This window comes from Dendrobates tinctorius, unplaced genomic scaffold (genome assembly GCF_039654945.1).
Source record: "Dendrobates tinctorius isolate UK_male_01 unplaced genomic scaffold, ASM3965494v1 ptg000138l, whole genome shotgun sequence".
NCBI lineage: Eukaryota > Metazoa > Chordata > Amphibia > Anura > Dendrobatidae > Dendrobates > Dendrobates tinctorius.
Window position 1 is genome coordinate 15,832,198 of NW_027361806.1, and position 26,075 is coordinate 15,858,272.

A 26,075-nucleotide genomic window follows, 5' to 3' on the forward strand; every position below is an offset into this window, starting at 1 on the left:
TATACAGAGTAGTTTCCAAATCAAGCCAGGCTGGGCTGTGAGAATCATTTAGCCAGTGAGCACTCTGATTAAAAGCGTGTTATAGTGAGCTGTGATATTTGGTATGCAAATGCCACCGTGTATTTTCTTTTTATATAACATTTGTGTTGCAACTCTTGGCTTCTTATGGCCCGATATAAAGGAATTTATCTGTGATTGCATGCTGGTAAGGTGGATAGAGAATATTGGGAGAGGAAGACATCTAAGAATGTGAAGAAGTTTAGGAATAGTGAACATTTTCATTGTCAAGACCTTCCCCCACCAGGTTAAGTGTTTAATTTTGTAGGTGGCATTGTCTTTATTGATGATTTCAGTCATTTTATTAAGATTGGATTTGACCATCTGTGTGAGGTTTTTGGAGATGAGTATACCTAGGTAGGGAAGAGTTTTATTGGTCCAATTAAGAGAAGTAACTGTTTTGATATAAGAGACTGATTTTTCATTAACGTTAATCGGGAGAATATATGATTTTTGGTGGTTAATTTTAAAGTTAGATATGGCAGAGAATTGGTCAATTTCAAGGATAGTTTCAGGGATGGAGATGCAGGGGTCCATAAGAGTAAGGAATAAGTCGTCGGCATAGAGGCTAATTTTATATTGGCGGTTTTGCGTGTCTATACCTTTGATAGAAGGATGGTTTCTAATTCGTTCTGCTAGGGGCTCCATGGCAAGATTGAAAAGGAGAGGAGAAAGGGGGCAACCTTGCCTAGTGCCGTTTTTTATGAGGAATGTGTCAGATACATGGTTATTGCAAACTACTCTGGCTTTGGGGGATGAGTAAAGAGCCATTATGGAGGTTGCTAGTGAATCATTGAATCCAAATTTAGTTAGGGTTTCTCGAAGGAAAGTCCAGCTTAATCTATCGAACGCTTTTTCTGCGTTGAGCGATATTAAAGTCATAGGGTGTTTGGTAGCATTGGCCCATTTTATGGAGTTTATCAGTCTCCTTGTGGCATCTGCTGGTTGCCTTCCTTTGATAAAGCCCGACTGATCATTGTGAATAAGCCTAGGGAGAATGGAGCTAAGCCTGTTCGCTAGAATTTTAGAATATAATTTAACATCAGTGTAAAGGAGGGATATGGGTCTAAAATTCTCGATAGCCTCTGGATCTCCTTTGTTTTTAGGTAGAACGGAGATGGAAGCTTCCAACATCTCAGAGGGAAATTGACCTGTATTGGAAGCATGGTTAAAGGCCAAGGTGAGGTGAGGTGAAAGAATAGTGTTGAAAGCTTTATAATACGTATTGGTGAACCCGTCGGGGCCTGGAGATTTGTGGAGGTCGAGCTTGTTGATGGCTTCCTCAATTTCTGATTTGTCTATTGGGGCGGATAAGAACGCAAGGTCATTTTCAGAAAGAAGGGGGAGGTTAATAGATGAGAGGTAATTGGCAATTTCTGCTGTATTCTGAAGCGAAGATGTGGGGTTGGTATTTAAGTTGTAGAGATTGACATAAAATTTTGCGAATTCATTTGAAATCTCTTGAGGATGGGAAATTTTGGAGTTTCCTACAAGAGATTTGATTCTGTTTATTTTACTTTGAATTCTGCTATTTTTAATTTTGTTGGCCATGTATTTTGTGGGCTTGTTTAGAGAGGTATAGTAATTGAATTTGGATGATCTCACTGTGGCTTCATAGGGGGCCTGAATTAGATTCCTAAGGTCAATTCTGAGTTTTGATAGGTCCGATTGATGTTGTGGTGATGGCGAGGGCAAACCAATTATAATGTTCTCTATTTTCCGAATTGATTTTTGGATATTGGAAATTTTTAGGTTATTTTCCTTTTTGTTCTTAGAGGAAATCTCTATTAGGATACCTCTTACCACTGCCTTGTGAGCACACCAATTTGTTAGCGGACTGGTGTCTTCTGGCTTGTTCTCATTAAAATAGTGGTTGATAGCGTTTTGTAAGGTAACTTTATGTATGGGGTTATTGACAATGTTGGCGTTACATCTCCAAAGTTTGGTATTTCTTAGCGGAGGACCTAGAAATTTTTTTCCAATAACCGGTACATGGTCGGACATTGTTCTGTGGCCAATAGAGACATCTTCAAATCTGGTAAGAGAAAAAACATCAGAAACGATGAGGTCAATTCGTGATGCGGATTGGTGGGTATCGGAGAAATGTGAAAATTCTACTGAAGAATTTAGGCATCTATAAGTGTTGAACAGCTCATTTTTATCAAGCCAAGTGTTTAGGTTATCAGTAATGGGTCTAGATAGTGAGGAGGAGTCTATCGTGCTGTCTGGGGTGAGGTTAAAATCGCCCAGGAGAAACAGATCTCCTCTCCTCACAGAGGATACCTTTTTCATCAACTTATTGAGAAACTTATGTTGGCCTCTATTGGGTGCGTACAAATTGACTAGTGTGCAGACCTGATTATTCAATTTGCAAACTAATATGTGGAACCTACCCTCCTCGTCACCATGTTCCTCTAAGGCCTCGAAGGGGATAGATCCATTAATCAGCGTTATAACCCCTGCTTTCTTGCTAGCGTTGCAAGACTCAAATATGAGGATACTTGCTGTGTTGAAAGTATGGGTGGTTGTCTCTGAGGAACTTCGACTCTTGAACACATGAAATGTCAACACGTGCATTTATCAACTCTCTCCAAAAAGTGTGTCTTTTCTTAGGGCTGTTTAAGCCTCTAACATTGTAAGATAAGAATTTAAGACTCATATCTGAGGAACGACAGAGACGGACCACTGATATGAGGAGAGAGCTGGTAAATGGTTTAGGTTGGAAGCTAACAAAGCAACTAGACCAATTAATGAAAAGAAATAACTATCAAATGTTATTTCAACTTTTGCTTCAAATTATATATAACGGAACAATTTAAACTGTAAAACTGTTCAAGTAGTTCAAAGCAAAGAAACAACCTCTATAATATCGGGGGTAATTCCGTGAACTAGAATAGGAGGGTAAACCTCCATTATAAGAGACTACAGGCCTGAGTACCTGTGGAAAAAAAAGGTTAATAAGCAGGCAGGCTGTGTATGATTAGATCAATTATTATGCCTGGAATAACTTGCTAATTGAATCCAAGAAATCAGCTCCTTCCTCTGGAGTGAAGATGGGGATCGTTCTCCCTCTACTGTATAGTTCACCAGCAATTTGACGGGAAAACCCCATTTATAGGGTATGTCCTTGTCCCGAAGGGCTGCAGTTATATTATGAAAGGACCGAGTAGTTCCAGCGTTTCCTTGGATAGATCCGGGAAAACTTTGAGATCTTTGTATGGGTCAGCGAAGAATTTGTTGGTCTTGAGATAATTTAGGATCCTTTCCTTAGTTTGCTAGAAATGGACTCTAAGAATTGTGTCTCTTGGAAGTTCCTGAGAAATTTTTGGCGGGCGAGGGAGCCTGTGTGCTCTGTCTATTATCAAGTCTGATTCGGATAGGTCAGGGATGGCTAGCTTGAAAATTTCTTGGATATGAATTGTAAGATTTTCTTGGAGGATGTTTTCGGGGATCCCCCGGATTTTAATATTATTCCTCCGACCTCTATCCTCTAGGTCGGCCATTTTGACGCTCAGTTTTTGTACTTCGGCTGATAAGTATTGAATGTCGACTGAGGACTCCTTCGACTTTCGTTCAAGTTTGCACAGTCTTTCTTCATGATTGGCTAGTTGCCTGTCGATGGTCTCACAATATTTTTTAAAGTTATTATCCATTTTTTGGCTTAATAGCTCAAAATTTTTGTTCATAGAATTAAACAGTTAACTGAGCATGTCTTGGCTGGGGTCTTGAGGGCTAGCAGATTGCTGAGATGGTGGATGGTCAGGTCCTGGATCCAGAGCAGATTTTTCAGGTCTAAATTTGGTTTTAGCGGGAGTTGGATTAGGTGATGTGTCGCTTGACACTCCTTCGGAGTCTGAGATCTCCTCTTGATTTGAGCAAGATTCGGCCCGAGCTCCTGGAGTTCTCCTTTTTTTGTTGTAGGAGGTATACATAGTTTCAGCTGAATAATATGTTGATATCTGTTTCAAATTAGGGGTATTGAATTGAGAAGACAGATTTGTTCTTCTAGTTTGACCTGAAGAGGAAGGTCCCTTGTAGGAGACCTGGATCTCAATGGACTTGAGGTATTGTCTTGTGGACTAGTTTGATGCCTGTTCCAGGAGGAAATTTCCATCTTTCGTTGATTTTGTGACTTGGGAAGAGATGGAGTAGAGAGTTTACCTTTGGACTTGGAATTGCTCATAGTGGTAATAAAATTGCGTTGAAATGGAGAAACAGAAATATAAAAGATTTTGCGGCGTCGCAGTAGCGATCTCAAATGGAGTCGCACAGAAATTGTAATGCGGTAAAGTCTCCGCGGGGATTTTTAGTGCGATACCAAAGGATTGCGATGAGGAAGGAAGACTTAGTAAAATCTTGTTTGAGGACGCTTGGTTCCACTGAGTCTCGTTAGGGAACTTGCGAACAGAGTCAGGGTCTAGTGGAGACCAAATAGGGATGCTTGCGTCTCCAGCAGTAAGAGATCGCAGGGGGATCGCGGAACCTCGCAAAGGTAGGTCGCAGCTGCGTCTTGATTATGGAGCTTGCAGAAGGTCACAACTGCGACCCGATTTACGGAGCTTTGTGGCAAAAGAGGGCCTCTCTGCTTACCAGTCAGTCCCGTTCTGTGTCCGCAGTCCTGATGTGTCTGCAGGATGCTGATGGTGTGTGGTCTGGACCAAGAGGGCCTGTATTCTCGGCTCCGGTCAGAGTTGTGATGAGGCTGACAGCTCTGGAAGTTAAGTTGGTCGCTACCAGCTACTTTAGCCCCTGGCTTTGCGGCCTAGCAGCAGGTTTTAGGCCTCAATCCTCTTTGGTGCCCCGGAAGATCAGAGGACGATTTTTACCGGGTCTGAAGTGATCTCTTGGGTGTCAGAAGAGTGTTATGCACAGATTTAGCGCTGAATGGCCTGTTTTAGCTGCTGTGGAGGTCAGATTAGGGAGGTATACTCTCCAGAGCTCCAAAACCTACATCCACCTCATGTGGGATCTAGGCCACGCCCCCAGACTGCATAATATGCAAACAAAAGAATACATCAGTCTTTCTAAACCCTAAGATCTGTGTTCTATCTCATACCTATTTATCTCATAAATTTCTATCACCTTTTTATCTCAAACCTATCATTTGCAAATCTCTGATTAATCTATCTATAGTCATGGCTAAAAATGTTGGCACAATTGAAATTGTTCCAAAAAATAAAGTATTTCTCTTAGAAAGTTATTACAATTACACATTTTGTTATACACTTTTAATTTCCTTTGTGTATATTGGAGCAACACAAAAAAAAATGAGAAAAAAGGTTAAATTGGACATAATTTCACACAAAAACACCAAAATGGACTGGACAAAATTTTTGGCATTTTTCCAAATTCGTGGGCAAACAATTTTGTTTCAAGTTGTGATGCTCCTTCAAACTCACCTCTGTCAAGTAACAGGTGCAAGCAATCTGAAAATCACACCTGAAACCAGATAAAAAGGGTGAGAAGTTGACTAAATCATTGCATTGTTTGTCTGTGGGTGCAACACTAAGCATGGAGAGCAGAAAGAGAAGATCAGAATGGTCTGAGGACTTGAGAATCAAAATTGCTGAAAAATGTTAACAATCTCAAGGTTACAAGTCCATTTCCAGAGATTTTGATGCTTCTTTGTCCACAGTCCGCATCATAATCAAGAAGCTTATAACCCATAGCACTGCAGCTAATCTCTTGGACGCGGAGGGCAGAGAAAAATTTATGAAAGGTTGCAACATAGGATAGACCAAATGGTGGATAAGGAGCCCCAATCAAATTCCAAAGAAATTCAAGCTGTCCTGCAGGATCAGGGTGAATCAGTGTCATTGCAAATTATCTGTTGACATTTTAATGAAATGAAACGCTATGGCAGGAGACTCAGGAGGACTTGACTGCTGACACAGACATAAAGAGAGGGATTGCATTTTGCCAAAATGTATGCGAGTAAGCCAAAATCCTTCTGGGAAAGCTTTTTGTCGGCAGATGAGACCAAGATAGAGCTTTTTCAATATAGAGCTTTTTCATAAGGCACATCATTCTACTGTTTACCGAAAACGGATTGAAGCCTACAAAGAAAAAAAACACAGTACCTACAGTCAAATATGGTGGAGGTTAAAAGATATTGTGGGGCTGTCTTGCTGACTTTGGCACCAGTTGCCTTGTCTGTATGCAAGGCATCATGAAATCTGAAGATTACGGATTTTGTGTCGACATGTAGCGCCCAGTGTCAAAAAGATGGGTTTGCGTCCTAGGTCATGGGTCTTCCAGCAGTACAATGACCTCAAACATACTTTAAGAAGCATCCAGAAATGGATGAAAATAAAGTTCTGTAACGGCAAACAATTAGTCTGGATCTAAATGCCAATGAACACCTGTGGAGAGATCTTAAAATTGCTGTTGTGAAAAGGTGCCTTCAAATATGAGAGACCTGGAGCAGTTGGCAAAATAGGCTGGTTCAAAATTCCAGTTGAGTGGTGCAAGAAGCTTGTTGATGGTTATAGGAAGCGATTGATTGCAGTCATTTATTCCAAAGGGTGTGCAACAACATATTAAATTGAGGGTGCCAACATTTTTTTGGCTCATTTTTGGGGTCCATCTCTTTATGTATGTATTAATCCTCTATCTATCCTCTGTCTATCAATGTTTAACTTTACCAACTTTAGCTTTGATTTAATAGCGATTAAAATCCGCAGCGGACATGTACTTCTATATACTGTACATATGTGGCGCCCCTGAGGCTCAGTCGCCACAGAGGTACTGCACCTCCTCCTGAGGTGTGGTATCCCACCATCCAGGTAAGGTGGAGACTCTTGACCACACTCCAACACCTGCATCCCCACACCACAAAGTAGTGTAGCAAAGCACCTTCAGCGGCTCCCTGCTTGGAGTATAGCAAAGCACCCATTGGTGGCTCCCTGCTTGGAACACGAAATGTGCAGGGAGGTGGGTGGAGTTTAGTTGACACTAAAAGAGCGGGAAGAGTTTAGGATTAGTAGTCAGTTGGTTAGGGAGTTGGAGAGAAGATCCCTGGAGAGAGGGATAGATGGATGGAAGTGCTGCAGCAGATCCCAGTGACCTGGGTCTGCTGGCACGGGAAAGGAAGAGAGAGAGAGCAACATAGACTGGAAGCCTGACTCTCCATAGAGAGGAACATCAGTACGGAACGTGTGGAGTAAAAGGGAACAAAGGACGTGGGTTAGAAGAGAACCCTTCCTAGAAGTTCCAAGCGCAAGGCCGGGGCCCGGTCCCCGAGGTTGTGTGGATACTAATGGTCCTGCAGCAGACACCGGAGGAATAGAAGTAGTGACCACTTTATTCCCACACAAGACTTGGGGGCACAACAGCAACTGGATAGTGAGCTGGGACTTAGTAGCAAGAAGTCCCCGAAGCAGGCTACAGCTGTCTGCCGTACAAGTAGAGTTCATAGGAACATGGACAGGAGGAACTCCAGTGTAACTCAGTACTAGGAGTACTTCATTTAAAGGCGCTATAAGAGGAGACGTTCAGAAAGGCACATGTTGGCGGAGTGTTGGAAAGGAGTATTCCATCTGGCCTGGAGGTTGACTGAGTCCCTGACCCGGAGGACAAGGTACGGAGGCAGGCACCTGTTCGTAAAACAGACTGAGTAAAGCTTTGGAACTACATGCTCTGGTGTCCTCCACTTATTCCCTGCGCCATCCTGCCTAGCACAGCTGCCACCTCTGCTCCTGACACTACACCATCTACGCGTCACTTCACCTACACTGCCCTGGGACTCCAGGACTGCCTGTGGAGGGCTATAACATCACTGCTGCACCACACCATCTGTCCCAGAGGATCTGTCTGCAGCGTCGCTTACATCTTCATTGCCGAACACTACAGGTGGCGTCACGAATCACTTATAAACTTTCATCACCATAAGCACACTGAAACAACCCCTTTTACAATGGGCGCCCAGGGCCACGGGCCGGGTCCCAGCTGCTGTGACATCTCCCATTGAAGCTCATCGGGCCCAGTACCGAGTACCCCACAGCCCTGGGTGTGAGGGTGTCCCACATCAATACCTGTGTCATACCTGCAGGGGGGATTCCCATTGACATAGAATCAGTACTTTGTTGGAGTTAATGTTACAATTCTTTTATAATGTAACAAATTCCATTTGTCTTCACAAGTGACCCTTCAGGGGGCTTGCAAGTGACTCGATTTTGATGAGATACAGAAGGACTGGCTGTATGTTACTTTCGGTTTTACAATCGTAGCATCTCAAATAGGAAATAAACCATCTTGGCAAATATTCTTATCTAAAAATCCATGGTAACAGACTACAAACGCACTTTGTGTAGTCTGATCTTAGCGTCACACTCCATCCTTCTCATTTGTACCCTATGGAATGAATATCTTGCTGATGTTGGTTGTCACTTAATTTTGTTAGAGATTGATATAACTAAATAACATTTTTAAAGCTGAAATGCGAAGGTGTTTGCTATTTTCTGGATGCATACATAGAACTACAGTACAATCAATGACATTTTCTTTCGGTGGTTACTTATTTTGTGTGCTGAGATAGTTCTTTCTAATAAAGCTTCTATAGGTGCCAGGTGTTCATCCCGTATGGCGTATCAGATCTCACATGTACATTACACATTCAGCACAGCTCTTTATCGCTGCATACAAATAACCCCCAACCCTCAGAGCAGCAATCTGCAGGAAATATAACTCACCTGAATTAATATGATAATTAGATAAGACCTGAGGAGGGAGATGGGGGCAGGGGTCAGTCACACAGGGGTTAATCTGGATCCTTCTGACAGGGAATAGATTACTCAATATGCCTTGCATGCGGCTGGAATGTTAATGTGGGGTCATGAAGAAAGTTTACTGTCCTTCTGTGTTAAAGTAATGGCATATTGTATTTCAGGTTTGTGGCTAAGAAAAAGACATGGTCCTAAGATGGATATTGGCAGTGCTACTGCAAGGTAAAAAAAAGATTTATCTATCCAATATCGATCTATCATGTGTTCCACCTTGTATACATACCAGAGTTTAATTTATTGGGGGCATTTTAACTTAAAAAGAATGTAAATACCCCAAGGCCTGGATGTGACTCGGTTGCCACTTGTGATATACACACATTTTCACATATTTAATGCTACAAGACTGGGTCGTAATGAACTGGTGAATCGATAGATTGAATACTTTCGTGCCATCACTGTGTGTAAAGTGGGAGATGGACATAAACAATCTCGCTGTCCCCTGGGTGAGCGTCACAGTGTGTCAGGAAATAGAGAATACAGTTTGAGATTTCTTATTTCCATGTTTTCCACCAGGATTTTACTATCTGCGTGAAAACGTTTAATACTGAAGGTTCTGTTCTATTGAATAGTGATTGTTATGGATGGAATGGGGCATAGCTGGGCCCCATACTAACCATGTGTACGGGTGTACGCCATAGTCTGTGCACCACCGTCATTATTTTTGGATGGGATTTGTAATCTATTCTGCTACTTTTTATACTTTCGATCTTGCAGTATAATTATGATTGCAGCTTTGGGTGCGAATATAGAATATGACTTTATATAATTCAGATCGTAAGAATATAAACAACAAAGCAACATTGTTAACGGTCCTACTGTTATGTGTATACAACTCTTAGGCAGAGCTATGCAACTTCATGGTTACAGACTACAAAACAAACTGTGTAGTCTGATCCCGCAGTCCTGCGTTACTTCAGTTGCCTCTTCCCCTTCTTCTTGAGGAGAGAGATGGAAGAGACGGACTGCTGGATCAGACTACACACAAGGCTTGCTTGGTCTCTGTAACCATACAAACACATAGTGCTACTTAAGAGCTGTAAACCCAAAACGGTCGGAGATTTTTAATCAAGACTTATTGTACTGTAAAGCTGTTTCATTTTTCATCATGGATATATTGGATAATTTAAAAAGATAGTTGCATAAGTTTGCATACCCTTTAATTAAGTATCATATTATGTCTCCGATTATGGTTATCTTACATTTAAAGATCAAAAACCATTGTGAGGAGACCTCTGCTTTAATAGAGGAAGGGGTTGAATACTTTTTCACATTACTGTAGATCCACACAGTAACAAAAGGGGAGACCTGCTGAGATCTGTAACTAGGCAAAAAATCTTCAATGCTATAGATGAGTCTCTACAACCTGCAGCTGTCAGCACATGTTGGGAGTTGTAGTTTTGCAACAGCTGCAGGCCTACAGGTTAGAGGCCACTGTTATAGCTAGTCCGCTAATAATGATGATTCTTTCATTCTAGACTGTCTGACAACATCCATCGTATCGTCTGAGGTGCACATACTTCCTCCTCCAGGAGTCTATCTCTCTTACCTATTGACTAATGCATCTTCATATTCTGCACCGCTGAGAGTTCTGAGACCAGAAGAGTCCACAGAGCAGGAAGAAGTACAGCAGAGAAATGTCTCATGTATCCATGCAGAATACAGCAGAACTGCAGAATATGGCGTCCTGTGTCTGTGGAATGGGACCGGGCATGATGCTGACACAATGGCGCGGGATTATGTGGCGTTCAAGAAGATTATGTTCCCTACAGAGTCACATGTAATAGGTGTGTGGGTAATTTACAGTAAATCCATACATACATATTGTGTCCTGAGTTGCATCCTGTTTTGTACTTCTGAGCTGCGCTCACTATTCTGTTGGTTGTTAGCAAGTATCAGATGACTGGAGAGATGTCCCAAAACTCAAATCGCCATAAGACCTGTGCAGACACAGACCAAGCAGGGAATACTGTGGGATTTCTTCTCTAAAATCTGCAAAATTATTAGGGCAATTCAGTGCTGTAACCTAACATCAGTACAGGATAAGTAATATAATGTATGTACAGAGTGACTGCACCAGCAGAATAGTGAGTGCAGCTCTGGGGTATAAAACATGATGTAACTCGGGATCAGTAATGTAATGTATGTGCACAGTGACTGCACCAGCAGAATAGTGAGTGCAGCTCCGGAGTATAATACAGGAGGTAACTCAGGATCAGTAATATAATGTATGTACACAGTGACTGCACCAGCAGAATAGTGAGTGCAGCTCCGGAGTATACTACAGGATGTAACTCAGGATCAGTAATGTATGTACACAGTGACTGCACCAGCAGAATAGTGAGTGCAGCTCCGGAGTATACTACAGGATGTAACTCAGGATCAGTAATGTATGTACACAGTGACTGCACCAGCAGAATAGTGAGTGCAGCTCCGGAGTATAATACAGGATATAACTCAGGATCAGTAATGTAATGTATGTACTCAGTGACTGCACCAGCAGAATAGTGAGTAGAGCTCCGGAGTATAATACAGGATATAACTCAGGATCAGTAATATAATGTATGTACTCAGTGACTGCACCAGCAGAATAGTGAGTGCAGCTCCAGAGTATAATACAGGATATAACTCAGGATCAGCAATGTCATGTATGTACTCAGTGACTGCACCAGCAGAATAGTGAGTAGAGCTCCGGAGTATAATACAGGATATAACTCAGGATCAGTAATATAATGTATGTACTCAGTGACTGCACCAGCAGAATAGTGAGTGCAGCTCCAGAGTATAATACAGGATATAACTCAGGATCAGCAATGTCATGTATGTACTCAGTGACTGCACCAGCAGAATAGTGAGTGCAGCTCTGGAGTATAATACAGGATGTAACTCAGGATCAGTAATATAATGTGTGTACAAAGTGACTGCACCAGCAGAATAGTAAGTGCAGCTCCAGAGTATAATACAGGATATAACTCAGGATCAGTAATATAATGTATGTACTCAGTGACTGCACCAGCAGAATAGTGAGTGCAGCTCCAGAGTATAATACAGGATATAACTCAGGATCAGCAATGTCATGTACGTACTCAGTGACTGCACCAGCAGAATAGTGAGTGCAGCTCTGGAGTATAATACAGGATGTAACTCAGGATCAGTAATATAATGTGTGTACAAAGTGACTGCACCAGCAGAATAGTGATTACAGCAGCAAGTATTAAATTTCCATGCAGAACCACCACAAGCAATATCAATCATTACTCTGGTACCTTTGGACTTGTCGGGCCTCCAGAGCAGTGGTTGCTCTTTGTAGTTGTTTTCCACTTTGGTGTATAGATGGAGATGCTGAACTAGGGACAATCCTCTATTTACCCAGGATTCCATAAAGCGATATTCGAAAATTATTTTTGAAACCCGGTGATAGGTGCAGGTATACAGGGTGCAGAGGTAGAAGCCTCCTCAGGGTACTGACGCCTAACAGGGTCCAAAATCCCCTCTGCAAAATAAATTGGCCTCTACATATAATATATTGCATATCATTATTATATAAAATTACATGCATTTCTTCTTGTGACAGATTACACATGGCAGTTGCAGTGCTATATGTTAGAAAATACAAATGAAATTACCTGTGAGATCCAATACGTGACACAGGAGGCAGTCATGAACCTGGAGTTTATGCCTCATCTACACTATGCAAGGTGAGTGTGTACATGCAGCCCCTTTACTACCATGGACCTCCTTGGTCTTCTCTTTAAAGGGGTTGTCTGCCCCAAATCAACCTCATTCAGATGTCTGTGAATCACGTACTTGTTGTAACTGAGTTTCACTTATTCATTAAAGCCTAAAAGACGGTGTGTCCACCAAAAATTAATCACAGAGACATGTCTGTTTTTGATCAGAGTCCAGGATCAATATTGCCCAAACAAGTCTATAGGGCCATTAAAATCACAGACGGCAGATGGATATCATCAGTGTATAATGTGCCGTCCATAATGAACGTTGCAATGAACAGGAGACATTTTGTAATGTGTTTATTGTATCATATGTGAAAATCACAGATGAAGCTAATAGTAAAAACATAAAAACTGATGAAACTCGGATCCAAAACACTGATGAAAATTTACAAACATCTAAATGGGGCCTTGATCTTATTATTTAAGCATTTTATAACAATAATCATTTTTTGGATGCTAAACGGAAGTTCTATTTCCAGGATACTATTTGTAATTGAGAAAAATTGGAAAATCCATAAAGACATCTCCAGAGAGGGGACAAGTCATCCTTACATTGAACATATGGGATTGATTCATTATAGCTAGAGAAGTGAAAAAGAGCTGACACTTAAACCTCCTTTGAAGTAGGGACCTCCCACCATGAATAAGTGATTACAGCAGAGATCTGCTGAGAACCAGCCACCAAGTCTAGGATTCGTATACTCAGAAGCAGAGAAGTAGAGGGGCTTCCTCTGTTTAAAATAATTATATCAGACACTCTGTAGCCAGTGGTCAGTGATCAATATTGGGGGTTGCATTAATCAGATAGATAGAGATAGCCAAAATTCACATATGAAAAAAATGAAGGCAGCACTCCTTTTCAAAGAAAAAAAAAGTGGTTTTATTTCAGACCCACATGGTTGGCGACATTTCAGCTTATGCAGAGCCTTTATCAAGCTTGATAAAGGCTCCGCATGAGCTGAAACATCACCAACTATGTGGGTCTGAAATAAAACCACATTTTTTTTTTCTTTGAAAAGGAGTGCTGCCTTCAGTTTTTTCATAGATAGATAGATTTTTGGCGTCTTAGCGAAGGGCCGAACATAACCAACTTACTCAATGTGAGGTTGCGCTGTCATTCACATAGGGGATCATTCGCTTAGCCGCCATGACACCAGATCCGGCACGGGTTTTTCATAAAACAATTATAGTCTATGCGGTTTATTCAGCATCATAACCCATGGCAGTAACATACAGTTCATAGAATCAACATAGAGTCCATGACAGAGCTCAGCTCTGTAATCCCTGTGGTCACACAGGTTATGCATACGCAGGCTCTTCAGCCTCAAATATCTCACCCACGTCAGGGTTTCCTCACAGTTCCTTCATAATGCTGCAGACATCCATTCCCTCCAGGGAATCATCAGGCACGTGCAGCCATTCAACCCAGCATTCACGTGCCGTCAGGAAAGAAGACACATCTCCCAGCGGGACCTTCCACAACGGACCAACCGGGTCCCTGCATTCACCCATGTGACCTACCCTGGCCACCTTATATGGTCTGTAGCCACGCCCACCGGGTCACATGGCTATGACCTCATCCCAGGTCCTTGAACCATTCTCACACTCTTTACACTATCGTTCTTAACCACACCCCTGGGTGGATTTGTAAGGAACTAGTTCCGCCCGACTCACCAGCTACCTGGAGACTTCTCCCGGACACGCTGAAACAGCACCTCAGCATTATCACTGCTGATCAACACACACATAAGTCTCCATTTCAAGGCCACCCACCTTGAGATACACAACGGTCATCCAGTATTCTGCCATTCATCCTCTCTCTTAGGACATCCACACAGCGCCCCCTAGAGGACACAGTGGTCACTACACCACATGATTTAAAAGTAAGGTTGGCCGAACACCTCCAAATTAATATCGTTCAAAAGGTTAATACTATTCATGACATGTTTCATCTCTATATAAAGGTAAAATCATAATGGGAAACATGACAACAATATTATTATTATTTATTGTTATAGCGCCATTTATTCCATGGCGCTTTACATGTAAGGAGGGGTATACATAAAAGCAAGTACAATAATCTTAAACAATACAAGTCATAACTGGTACAGGAGGAGAGAGGACCCTGCCCGCAAGGGCTCACAATCTACAAGGGATGGGTGAGAATACAGTAGGCGAGGGTAGAGCTGGTCGTGCAGCAGTTTGGTCGATCGGTGGTTACTGCAGGTTGTAGGCTTGTCGGAAGAGGTGGGTCTTCAGGCTCTTTTTGAAGGTTTCAATGGTAGGTGAGAGTCTGACATGTTGTGGTAGAGAGTTCCAGAGTAGGGGTGATGCGCGAGAGAAATCTTGTATGCAATTGTGGGAAGAGGAGATAAGAGGGGAGTGGAGAAGGAGATCTTGTGAGGATCGGAGGTTGCGTGCGGGAAAGTACCGGGAGACGAGGTCACAGATGTATGGAGGAGACAGGTTGTGGATGGCTTTGTATGTCATGGTTAGGGTTTTGTACTGGAGTCTCTGGGCAATGGGGAGCCAGTGAATGGATTGACAGAGGGGAGAAGCTGGGGAATAGCGGGGGGACAGGTGGATTAGTCGGGGAGCAGAGTTTAGAATAGATTGGAGGGGTGCGATAGTGTTAGAGGGGAGGCCACAGAGCAGGAGGTTGCAGTAGTCAAGGCGAGAGATGATGAGGGCATGGACTAGGGTTTTTGCAGATTCTTGGGTGAGGAATGACCGGATTCGTGAAATATTTTTGAGTTGAAGTCGGCAGGAAGTGGAAAGGGCTTGGATATGTGGTTTGAAGGAGAGATCAGCGTCAAGGATTACTCCGAGACAGCGAGCTTGTGGGACTGGGGAGAGTGGGCAGTCATTTACTGTAATTGATAGGTTCGTAGGGGGGCCACATGAGATGGGGGAAAGATGATGAATTCTGTTTTGTCCATGTTGAGTTTCAGAAATCTAGCGCAGAAGAAGGATGAAATAGTGGACAGACTTGAGGGATTCTGGTTAGTAGGGAGGTGATATCTGGCCCAGAGATGTAGATCTGTGTGTCATCAGCGTAGAGGTGATACTGAAAGCCATGAGATTCTATGAGCTGTCCCAGGCCAAAGGTGTAAATAGAGAACAGCAGGGGCCCAAGGACTGAACCTTGTGGGACTCCGACAGATAGGGGGCGAGGTGAGGAGGTGGTGTGTGAGTGGGAGACGCTGAATGTCCGGTCTGTTAGGTATGATGAGATCCAGGATAGGGCCAAGTCTGTGATGCCGAGGGATGAGAGGGTCTGTAATAATAGGGAATGGTCCACTGTGTCAAAGGCAGCCGACAGGTCCAGGAGGAGGAGGACAGAGTAGTGTCGCTTGCTCTTGGCGGTTAAGAGGTCATTGGTGACCTTAGTAAGGGCAGTTTCAGTGGAGTGGTGTGACCGGAAGCCAGATTGTAAGCGGTCGAAGAGGGAGCAAGAAGAGAGATGGGAGGACAGTTCAAGGTAGACGTGTTGTTCCAGTAGCTTGGAGGCATAGGGGGAGAAGTGATATAGGGTGATAGCTAGATACAGAGGATGGGTCAAGAGAGGGCTTTTTGAGGATAGGTGTGATGGAGGCATGTTTAAAGCTTGAGGGGATAACACCAGTTGTTAGTGATAGGTTGAAGAGATGGGTTAGGGTTGGGATGAAGACTGTGGTGAGGTTTGGTATGAAGTGGGATGGGATCGGGTCGAGTGCACAGGTGGTGAGATGTGATCTTGAGAGTAGAGTGGAGAGTCGATCTTCTGTAATGGTAGAGAAGTTGGTTTTGAAGGTGGAGGGCTGGGAAGTCGGGGGGAAGGGCTCTGGGGGTTGTTGACCAAAACTGTCTCTGATGTTATCAATCTTCTGCTTGAAAAATGAGGCAAAGTCTTCAGCTGAGATGAGTGGGGAGGGAGGAGGTGCTGGGGGACGGAGGAGAGAATTGAAGGTGTTGAATAACTGTTTAGGGTTGTGAGACAGGGAGGATATGAGAGATAAGAAGTAGGTTTGTTTAGCTGTAGCGAGTGTGGTCTTGAAAGTAGTGAGGGACTGTTTGAATGCGATGAAGTGCTCATTGGAGTGGGATCTTTTCCATCTGCGCTCAGCAGCCCTGGAAGCTTGCCTCAGCTCTTTGGTCAGGCTGGTGTGCCAGGGCTGTCTGTTGATTTTGCGAGTTTTGGTATGTGTAAGTGGGGCAGCGGATTCCAAAGCTACAGCTATTGTGGTGTTATATAGAGCGGCAGCGTCATCCGCATTGTGTAAGGAACTTATATGTGTAAGAGGGAGGAGGGATTCAGAGAATGAGTGTAGGTCAAGGTGTTTAAGATTCCTGCGAGGGTGTGAAAGTTTGTGGGGTGGGGATTGTAGACATGGAGTGAAGAGGGAAGAGAATGTGAGAAGGTTGTGGTCAGAGAGAGGAAGAGGTGAGTTAGAGAGGTTAGATAGGGAGCAGAGGCGGGTGAAGATGAGGTCCAGTGTGTGGCCATCTTTGTGGGTGGCTGTAGAAGACCATTGAGTGAGGCCGAAGGAAGAAGTGAGAGATAGTTTAGTGGTAGCTGAGAGGGAAGTGTCAATGGGGATGTTGAAGTCACCCATGATGATAGTAGGGATGTCCGTGGAAAGGAAATGAAGTAACCAGGTGGTGAAGTGGTCAAAGAAGGTGGTGGCTGGCCCTGGGGGGCGGTAGATGACAGCCAGTTGGAGGTTGGAGGGGGAGTAGATGCGCACAGAGTGCACCTCAAAGGAAGGGAGGGTAACAGAGGGTGGCAGTGGGATTGGGGTGAAGGAGCAGGTATCTGACAGGAGAAAACCAACTCCTCCGCCATGTTTGCTGCTGGGGCGGGGGGTGTGAGAAAGGTGGAAGCCGCCATACGAAAGTGCAGCAGGAAAGGCTGTGTCTGAAGGGGTGAGCCAGGTTTCGGTGATGGCGAGGAAGGAAAGTTTGGTAGTAACAAAAAGATCATGGATGTAGGAAAGCTTGTTGCAGACAGAGCGAGCGTTCCACAGAGCTCCTGTTAGTGGGACTGGGGAAGCGGGGGCTGGGTGAATGGGTATAAGGTTGGAGAGGTTACGGAAGATTGTGATAGCGCGTGGATGGGAGGTAGAAATGACTGTGGGAATGTGGTGAGGAGGACCGGGATTTGGGGAGATATCACCAGCAGTGAGAAGGAGCAGAGAAAGTGTTAGCAGGTGGGAGCAGGAGAGGGAATGAGGGGGCTGTCTGTGTTTGGAGACAGATGATTGTATGTTAAGGAACAGTTTTGAGACGGAGGTGAGGTGGATGGGAAGGATTGAAGAAGAGATGAACAGTTCCTTACTAGGAGTAGGGATTAGGGGAATTAGCAAAAAGTGAAGGATTATAGGGGTGAAAGTGAAAACAAACAGAAACATTGTTTACAGTGACTGTGTAGAGTTACCTTCAGTTCCCTTCTGGTTCACTTCTGGTTTTAATTCTTAAATTAATCTTCACACTTCTAGAACACACTTATAGAAATCACACTGCAGACTGAAGTCTTTGCAGACTTGAGCTATGCAATATATGTACAAGTGCAGTCAGTATATATATAAGTGCAGTCAGGTGTGAAGCAGAGAGGAGTGGTTTCTGCTCTTCTTGGTCACACAATTAAGAGTGGACCAGATGCATATGATCAAGCCAGAGTAAACAAGGTCATAAATAACACTGGGGTAAGCTGGGGTTAGCTGAAAGGCATACCATGTGAATGCTAGGTGCAGAGGCAAGTCTATGTGCAAAGTTGGGTGATGCACTGTGTGCCCTTCATAGACAGACAGCAGGAGAGCAGGAGAGCTGGGTGGATGGACATACCTGTCGGAAGAATATCTCCCACCTGGGACCTTTAGGGGTGAAGATATACTGAAAGTTGGGGATCTCATAATCTTTTAAATACCTAGCACATCCCACAAACAGCCCACCATATGAGCTCACCAAGGGGAGGTATGTGATCTAATAAAAATAAGAGTTTGGGTTTTTGTCATTTGTCAGTTCAGTACTCTGTGGTTCTGTCCGTTGCTCTAATTAGTTGTTCTAAGAAGTGCTTCCCTCCACTTAGCTGTGAGCCATTTCTGTAACATAGTTTCAGTACTTTTCTATTGTTATCCCTTTTCTTTTATGTAATTGTATATATCATATTGTTTGTTGCCATTTTGTAACATATTTTGTATATTCTTTATAAACACTACCTACTTTTCCGGATTAAATATATAAAATTTAATAGCTCCGTTCCTCTTGCTCTGCAAAGCCCAGTCCTGTAGCCATATGCTAACTGTCAGGAGACCAATTGGCCTGTAAAAACCATTGGTGGGGGCAGCTAATTTTCCATGGGTTATTGTGAAGATTGGCACTGACCATACCAGGGTATATACAGTTGTGCTAAAAAGTTTACATACCCCGATAGTATTTTTGCTTTCTTGGGTGTTTTTTCAGAGAATATGAATGATAACACCAAAACATTTTCTCCACTCATGGTTAGTGGTTGGGTAAAGCCATTTATTGTCAGACTAATGTATTTTCTCTTTTTAAATCATAATAACAACCCAAAACATCCAAATGACCCTGATCAAAAGTTCACATGCCCTATTAATACCGTGTATTGCCCCCTCTATCATCAATGACAGCTTGAAGTCTTTTGTGGTAGGTGTGGATGAGGTTCTTTATTTTCTCAGATGGTAAAGCTGCCCACTCTTCTTGGCAAAAGCCTCTTGTTCCTGTAAATTCCTGGGCTGTCTAGCATGAACTGCACGATTGAGAGCTCCCTAGAGTGGCTCAATGATATTGAGGTCAGGAGACTGAGATGGCTCTGCTGTAGCCAATGACAGGTCGACTTGGCCTTGTGTTTTGGATCGTTGACATGTTGGAATGTCCAAGTACGTCCCATGCAAAGCTTCTGGGCTGATGATTGCAAATTTGCCTCCAGTATTTGCTGATAACGTGCTGCATTCATCTTTCCTTCAACTTTGACCAAGTTTCCTGTGCCTTTGAAGCTCACACATCCCCAAAACATCAGCGATCTACCTCCGTGCTTTATAGTAGGAATGGTGTACTTTTCATCATAGGCCTTGTTGATCTCTCTCCAAATGTAATGTTTATGGTTGTGGTCAAAAAGTTCAATTTTGGTCTCATCACTCCAAATTACATTGTTCCAGAAGTTTTGAGACTCGTCTCTGTGCTGTTTTGCATATTGTAGGCAAGATACTTTGTGGCATCTGCGCAGAAATGGCTTTCTTCTGGCGACTCGATATGCAGCCAATTTTTCTTCAAGTGTCTTCTTATTGTTCATCTTGAAACAGCCACGCTGCTAGTTTTCGGAGAGTCCAGTATTTCAGCTGATGTTATTTGTGGGTTTTTCTTTGCATCCCGAACAATTTTCCTGGCAGTTGAGGACAAAATTTTTGTTGGTCTACCTGACTGTGGTTTTGCTTTTACAGAGCCCGTGATTTTCCATTTGTTAATCACAGTTTGAACGCTGCTGACTAGCTTTATCAATTCCTTGGATATCTTTGTGTATCCCTTTCCTGTTTTATATAGTTCAACTACCTTTTCCCGTAGATCCATTGACAATTCCTTTGCTTTCCCCATGACTAACAATCCAGAAATGTCAGCGGCTGGATGAAAGATGCAAGTCTGTCTGTATAATTGTCTTGACGATTGGAGGCGGCGGATTGCTGGTTCTTGAACATCGGGCAACGGCGGGGTGATCTCTGTGGGATCTCCTGGTTGTATCTCCTAACACTATTATGCAGAAATTATGTGGCAGTGAATGATATTATATAGTGGTATGTAGGTATTTTATAGTGGGTATTATTTGTGCAGGGATTGGCATAATTGTTTATGAATTACATGTCTGGCAGTAGTCAGGTATAAACTTTTCGATGAAAGAGTCTAACCATCTGTGTATGGCGGAAGACTGGGCTGTACTATAAAAAAAACAAACGTTCCTTTTTACCCTTAATTATATTCTGACATCATTATTTGCATTTTTTGTCTTGTTTTTCTTTTTGCTCTCTTGCACTTTGGATTAAAATGATCAAAATGGTGCTTGACATTCAACGATGATGGATATTTTTACTATGTTGCTTTTTTTATCACTTTTGGAGTCAAAAGTTGTATGATCCTTTAAAATGCTGCAAGTTAGTATAAGGGATCGCTTACACTTGCGATGTAATCGGATCAGTGCAATCCGATAAAAAAATCTAACTGCACTCGACTGAATGTTGAACTATGGGGCAGGTCACACCTGCGATCATTTTCTCATGTCGACTTGACATTTGAAAACAATTGCAGCATGTTGTGACTGCATCTGAGAATCGGATGATTGCATGCACTGTGGGTGCATGTGAAACATTGCACTGCACTCGGATATCACCCGAGTGCAGTGCAATCACAGCAATGGTGGAGAAGTTACTTTCTCTGTCTTCTCCGCACCGATTCTCTCATGCGAGAAAATTGGAGCACAGTAGCATGAAACTCGGATCAAGCTTGCAGCAGAGCAGGAGCTGAATGTCATTAGCATAGTGCATCCAATGCTCTATCATCAGATGCCATACACTAATGTGACTCCAGCCTTAGCGTGAAAGCATAGTGTGCACCAATTCACTTGGATGAGGAGAAGATAGAGTAAACAAAAATTTCCATCTCTCCATTCTGTGAGGCCATGAAAATTGGACTGCACTCAGAAGTCTTCCGAGTGCCATCCGATGTTTCCCACACCCTCATTGACTTGGCCGAGTATGATCAGAATATCAGACCACACTTGGGGATGCAGCAATTTTTTTCCTCAAACACTGTCTAATGAAAAAAATCAGACATGCGCACGGCCCCATAGACGAACATTGATCCGGGTGCAATTTGATGTTTTGTTGGATCACGCTGGGACCAAAAATACGCTCATCTGCAAATTTGCACAAAAAAGTCAATATTTTAAAAATCTGCAAGTGATTTATGCAAAAACATATAGCAGTAGCTAACCATGCCATAAAATGAAAGAAAACTTGCAAAACAAGTTTAAAAACACAATAAGCAAATAAAAAAGTCAATACAAAAAAAAAAAAATGGCACAAATTCAATGACTTGGCCCCACAGAATGAAAGACCCCAACGATCTTTTCAGTGCTTTGCCCTTTCGTATAATGACATTGCGTGCACATATAAGTGGAATTGGAAGGTGATCGTACACGCTGCGTCTTGCAACATTATTATTATTATTATTATTATTTTTTGAGCATCATTGATTCCATGGACTGAACATGAGAAAGGGCTACATACAAAGCACTAATATAGATTACAATGAACAATGACTGGCACAGGAAGGAGAGGACCCTACAGTCTACAGGATAATGGGAAGGAGACAGTAGGTTGGGGGGTTGTGGCAGTTTTGATGTTGAGTAGGCAACTCTTGTGGTGGTGAAGAGGCGGCTCCGGTGATGGTGACGAGGAAGCACCAGTAGTTGTGAGGTGGGAGCTCCGATGGTGGATGAGGTGGCAGCTCCGGTGGAGGTGAGGTCGGAGCTCCGGTGGTGGTGAGGTCGGAGCTCCGGTGGTGCTGAGGTCGGAGCTCCGGTGGTGCTGAGGTCGGAGCTCCGGTGGTGCTGAGGTCGGAGCTCCGGTGGTGGTTAGGTGGCAGCTCTGGTGATGGTGAGGTGGGAGCTCCGGTGGTGGTGGTGAAGTGGCAGCTCCGGTGGTGGCGAGGTGGCAGCTCCGGTGGTGGTGAGGTGGCAGCTCCGGTGGTGGTAGCTCTGGTGGTGATGAGGTGGCAGCACCAGTAGGGTGAGGTGGCAGCTCTGGTGGTGGTGAGGTGGCAGTTACGGTGATGGTGAGGTGGTAGCTCTGTTGTGGTGAGATGGCAGCTCAACGTGATAACGTGTGGAAAGATATCGATCCACATCTGCATATGAGACCTAACAAGCTGCTGTTCCACAATGTCGCTATACGCACACAAGCTGCATTTTTGAGGTCGGATGTATCAGAAACCACAATAAAAGAGTAAAATTGAGAGTTTAGTTATTTACTGGAAACAAGTCAAGAATTTACTACATTTAATGACTAATTGTTGGATCATTATACGAATAAGCTCCCGGGGGTCTAATTTTTGCATTTTTTGTTTTGTCATTTGTTTTTTTTGTTGTTGTTTTTTTTCTGATTGTTTTTGGGCATATACAATATGTGCGACATGAGTAGAATAATTTCAATGTGTCGGCCACATGAACACAGAACACTAGAGGTTAGTGAGAAGGAACAGCGTGTATCCTTGCAGGGGATTACGAAAGATTCAAAACAGAGCATTGTCCATTTTTACGCTCTCGCCTGTAAACTATTCATATTGAACATGCCAAGATTCCAGAATTCCAAGAAAACTAGCCCGCAACAGCAGTACGATGTACTGTTCCATATGTGCAGCTCTCCCTGAGAGCTTCATTCGCTCTGCGCCGTCTTTTTTTTTTTAAATGTAAAGGGTGTATAAACATTTGAAAAGTTTTGATGAACTGAAACATAGATTGCAAAAGTTTGCACGTCCTTCCGCTAAGTAGTTTGCTGGTTGAATAAAGATCTTGAATATTTAATTGCTGTATCATGAAAAAATGCGAATTTATGTGAATGTAAAGCTCTCCACTTGCTGTCAGTGAATGGAAACATGTTAACCTGTACAGTCATGGCCAAAAGTTTAGAGAATGACACAAATATTAATTTTTACAAAGTCTACTGCTTCATTTTTTCTAATGGCAATTTGCATATACTCCAGAATGTTATAAAGAGTGATCAGCTTAACAGCAATTACTTGCAAAGTCAATATTTGCCTAGAAAATGAACTTTATCCCCCAAAACACATTTCAACATCATTGCAGCCCTGCCTTAAAAGGACCAGCTAACATCGTTTCAGTGATTGCTCCATTAACACAGGTGTGGGTGTTGATGAGGACAGGGCTGGAGATCAATCTGTCATGATTAAGAATGACACCACTGGACACTTTAAAAGGAGGCTGGTGCTTGGCATCATTGTTTCTCTTCTGTTATCCATGGTTATCTCTAAAGAAACACGTGCAGTCATCATTGCACTGCACAAAAATGGCCTAACAGGGAAGAGTATCGCAGCTAGAAAGATTGCACCTCAGTCAACAATCTATCGCATCATCAAGAACTTCAAGGAGAGAGGTTCCCTTGTTGCCAAAAAGGCTCCAGGGCGCCCAAAAAAGACCAGCAAGCGCCAGGACCGTCTCTTAAAAGTGTTTCAGCTGCGGGATCGGGCTACCAGCAGTGCAGAGCTTGCTCAGGAATGGCAGCAGGCAGGTGTGAGTGCATCTGCACGCACTGTGAGGCGGAGACTCTTGGAGCAAGGCCTAGTCTCAAGGAGGGCAGCAAAGAAGCCACTTCTCTCCAGAAAAAACATCATGGACAGACTGATATTCTGCAAGAGGTACAGGGAGTGGACTGCTGAGGACTGGGGTAAAGTCATTTTCTCTGATGAATCCCCTTTTCGATTGTTTGGGACATCTGGAAAACGGCTTATTCGGAGAAGACCAGGTGAGCGCTACCACCAGTCTTGTCTCATGCCAGCTGTCAAGCATCCTGAAACCATTCATGTGTGGGGTGGCTTCTCAGCCAAGGGAATGGGCTCTCTCTCAGTCTTACCTAAAAAGACAGCCATGAATAAAGAATGGTACCAGAATGTCCTCCGAGAGCAACTTCTCCCAACCGTCCAAGAGCAGTTTGGCGATCAACAATGCCTTTTTCAACATGATGGAGCACCTTGCCATAAAGCAAAGGTGATAACTAAATGGCTCAGGGAACAAAACATAGAGATTTTGGGACCATGGCCTGGAAACTCCCCAGATCTTAATCCCATTGAGAACTTGTGGTCAATCATCAAGAGACGGGTGGACAAACAAAAACCTTCAAATTCAGACAAAATAAAAGCATTGATTTTGCAAGAATGGACTGCTATCAGTCAGGATTTGATCCAGAAGTTGATTGAGAGCATGCCAGGGAGAATTGCTGAGGTCCTGAAGAAGAAGGGCCAACACTGCAAATATTGACTTGCTGCATTAACTCATTCTAACTGTCAATATAACCTTTTGTTACTCATAATATGATTGCAATTATATTTCTGTATGTGATAAAAACATCTGACAAACACACATAAAAACCAGAGGCCAGCAGATCATGTGAAAATATAATATTTGTGTCATTCTCTAAACTTTTGGCCATGACTGTACAGACTTACAATGTCTCATAGCTGAGAGTTTGTGTCCAGTTGTGACAATTGTGCATGCACTAAATAGTATGGACTCCCTGGACCACAGATCTATTTTAACTGCACTGATACATTGTAACAAACTGTCAGAACAGAAGAGAGATGTGCCAGCCGATGTGTTTAGCTCATGGAGGATACAATGTCAAATCCTCAGCTCTGAGTAGTATTCAGTCTGCACAGCTTTTTAGCATGACATGTGCAGGAATACATCTTGTCTTATACTCTTTTCACATCCAAAGCTGCAAAGAAATCATAAACGAAGGCACAATGTTATGGTAAAAGAACCTTCTGCTGTAGCCCAAGTCGTATGTTTCCCTTATACATACTAGTTCATGGATCCAGTTTGCTCTATCTTCTGAATTCCAACCCATAGAATTCTGAATGCAGCTTTGGATGTGATTGAAGAATAGAACATCATTTACTTATGTTACTCCTAGATCCAGTGATGGAGAGTTGTCCTGCTGTGCTGGGAAACACTAGGATTTGCAGGGCTCCATCAATGATGCAAACTATTCACTTTCAGGATTGGTGGGGTGGGGGTCCCAGATGTGAGACCCTCATCAATCATTGAGCAATTGCATACCCCGGTGAGGTTATCACTTTATAAAACATAAATAACTAGCTAGATAAGGAAGCAAATATCCTGCAGCCTGAAAACTGTAGGAAAAGTAATTCAACTCAGCTTGGGTTGCAACTGGAGTATAAAATGTGATTTACTCATCTCTCCTACTTGGAATTCACAGGTTCTGTGCAGGCACTAAACGAAGATGAAATCAGAAGTATCCAGAAGCCTGAGTGCTAACATGAATGCAGCAGAATTTTAAATGCAGCTTTGGATGTGAATAGAGTATAACACACAATTTGCTTATATTTAGCGCTGGGCATAAAGTGATTCTTATTGCACAGGATGAGGTTGGGGTTGATGAAGCTGTCGCTTAATGAGGCTTATATGTAAGTGCCATTATGTGATAGCTGCTGTGATGTCTCTCGGATCACACTTGCTTTTGATGGATTGTCTCCTGGGGTTATAGATCGTTCAGAAATTTCCTTTACATTTATGTAGGAATGGAACGGAAGAAGACAAAATGGAAGCTGATTGCAGATGCCACAGATATGAGCGGTGCGAGTGCCGCATCTCTCCTGCCGCATACAATGAGTCCTACACCCTGTGGATGGACATTGTTGGTCCTGTCACATCTCTGCACTATCCTCCTGTGCTGCTCCGACCTGCGTCCATTAGTAA

General features: G+C 43.1%; 2 protein-coding genes and 1 long non-coding RNA gene across 4 annotated transcripts in view; 1 reads left to right on the forward strand and 2 right to left on the reverse strand.

The window, feature by feature from the left end:
* Positions 1-26,075, reverse strand: part of LOC141048750 (uncharacterized) — a 190,857-nt gene that overhangs the window by 80,932 nt on the left and 83,850 nt on the right. The window contains exon 2 of the long non-coding RNA XR_012220130.1: positions 12,104-12,330. This is a non-coding gene — a long non-coding RNA (uncharacterized lncRNA). The remainder of the gene's footprint in view (positions 1-12,103; positions 12,331-26,075) is intronic.
* The window catches only part of LEPR (leptin receptor), an 84,392-nt gene that overhangs the window by 11,821 nt on the left and 46,496 nt on the right, over positions 1-26,075 (forward strand). For both annotated transcript variants that reach the window (XM_073544704.1, XM_073544703.1), the window contains exons 2-5: positions 8,945-9,002; positions 10,316-10,624; positions 12,412-12,535; positions 25,896-26,071. In XM_073544704.1, coding sequence (XP_073400805.1) covers positions 8,966-9,002; positions 10,316-10,624; positions 12,412-12,535; positions 25,896-26,071 — 646 coding nt within the window. In that variant the 5' untranslated portion in view covers positions 8,945-8,965. The remainder of the gene's footprint in view (positions 1-8,944; positions 9,003-10,315; positions 10,625-12,411; positions 12,536-25,895; positions 26,072-26,075) is intronic.
* LOC141048899 (uncharacterized) lies at positions 14,736-17,166 on the reverse strand. Its single transcript, XM_073544980.1, is given in 3 exon segments — positions 14,736-15,475; positions 15,570-16,088; positions 16,090-17,166. Coding segments are annotated over 3 exon segments (2,283 nt in total). The 3' UTR covers positions 14,736-14,788.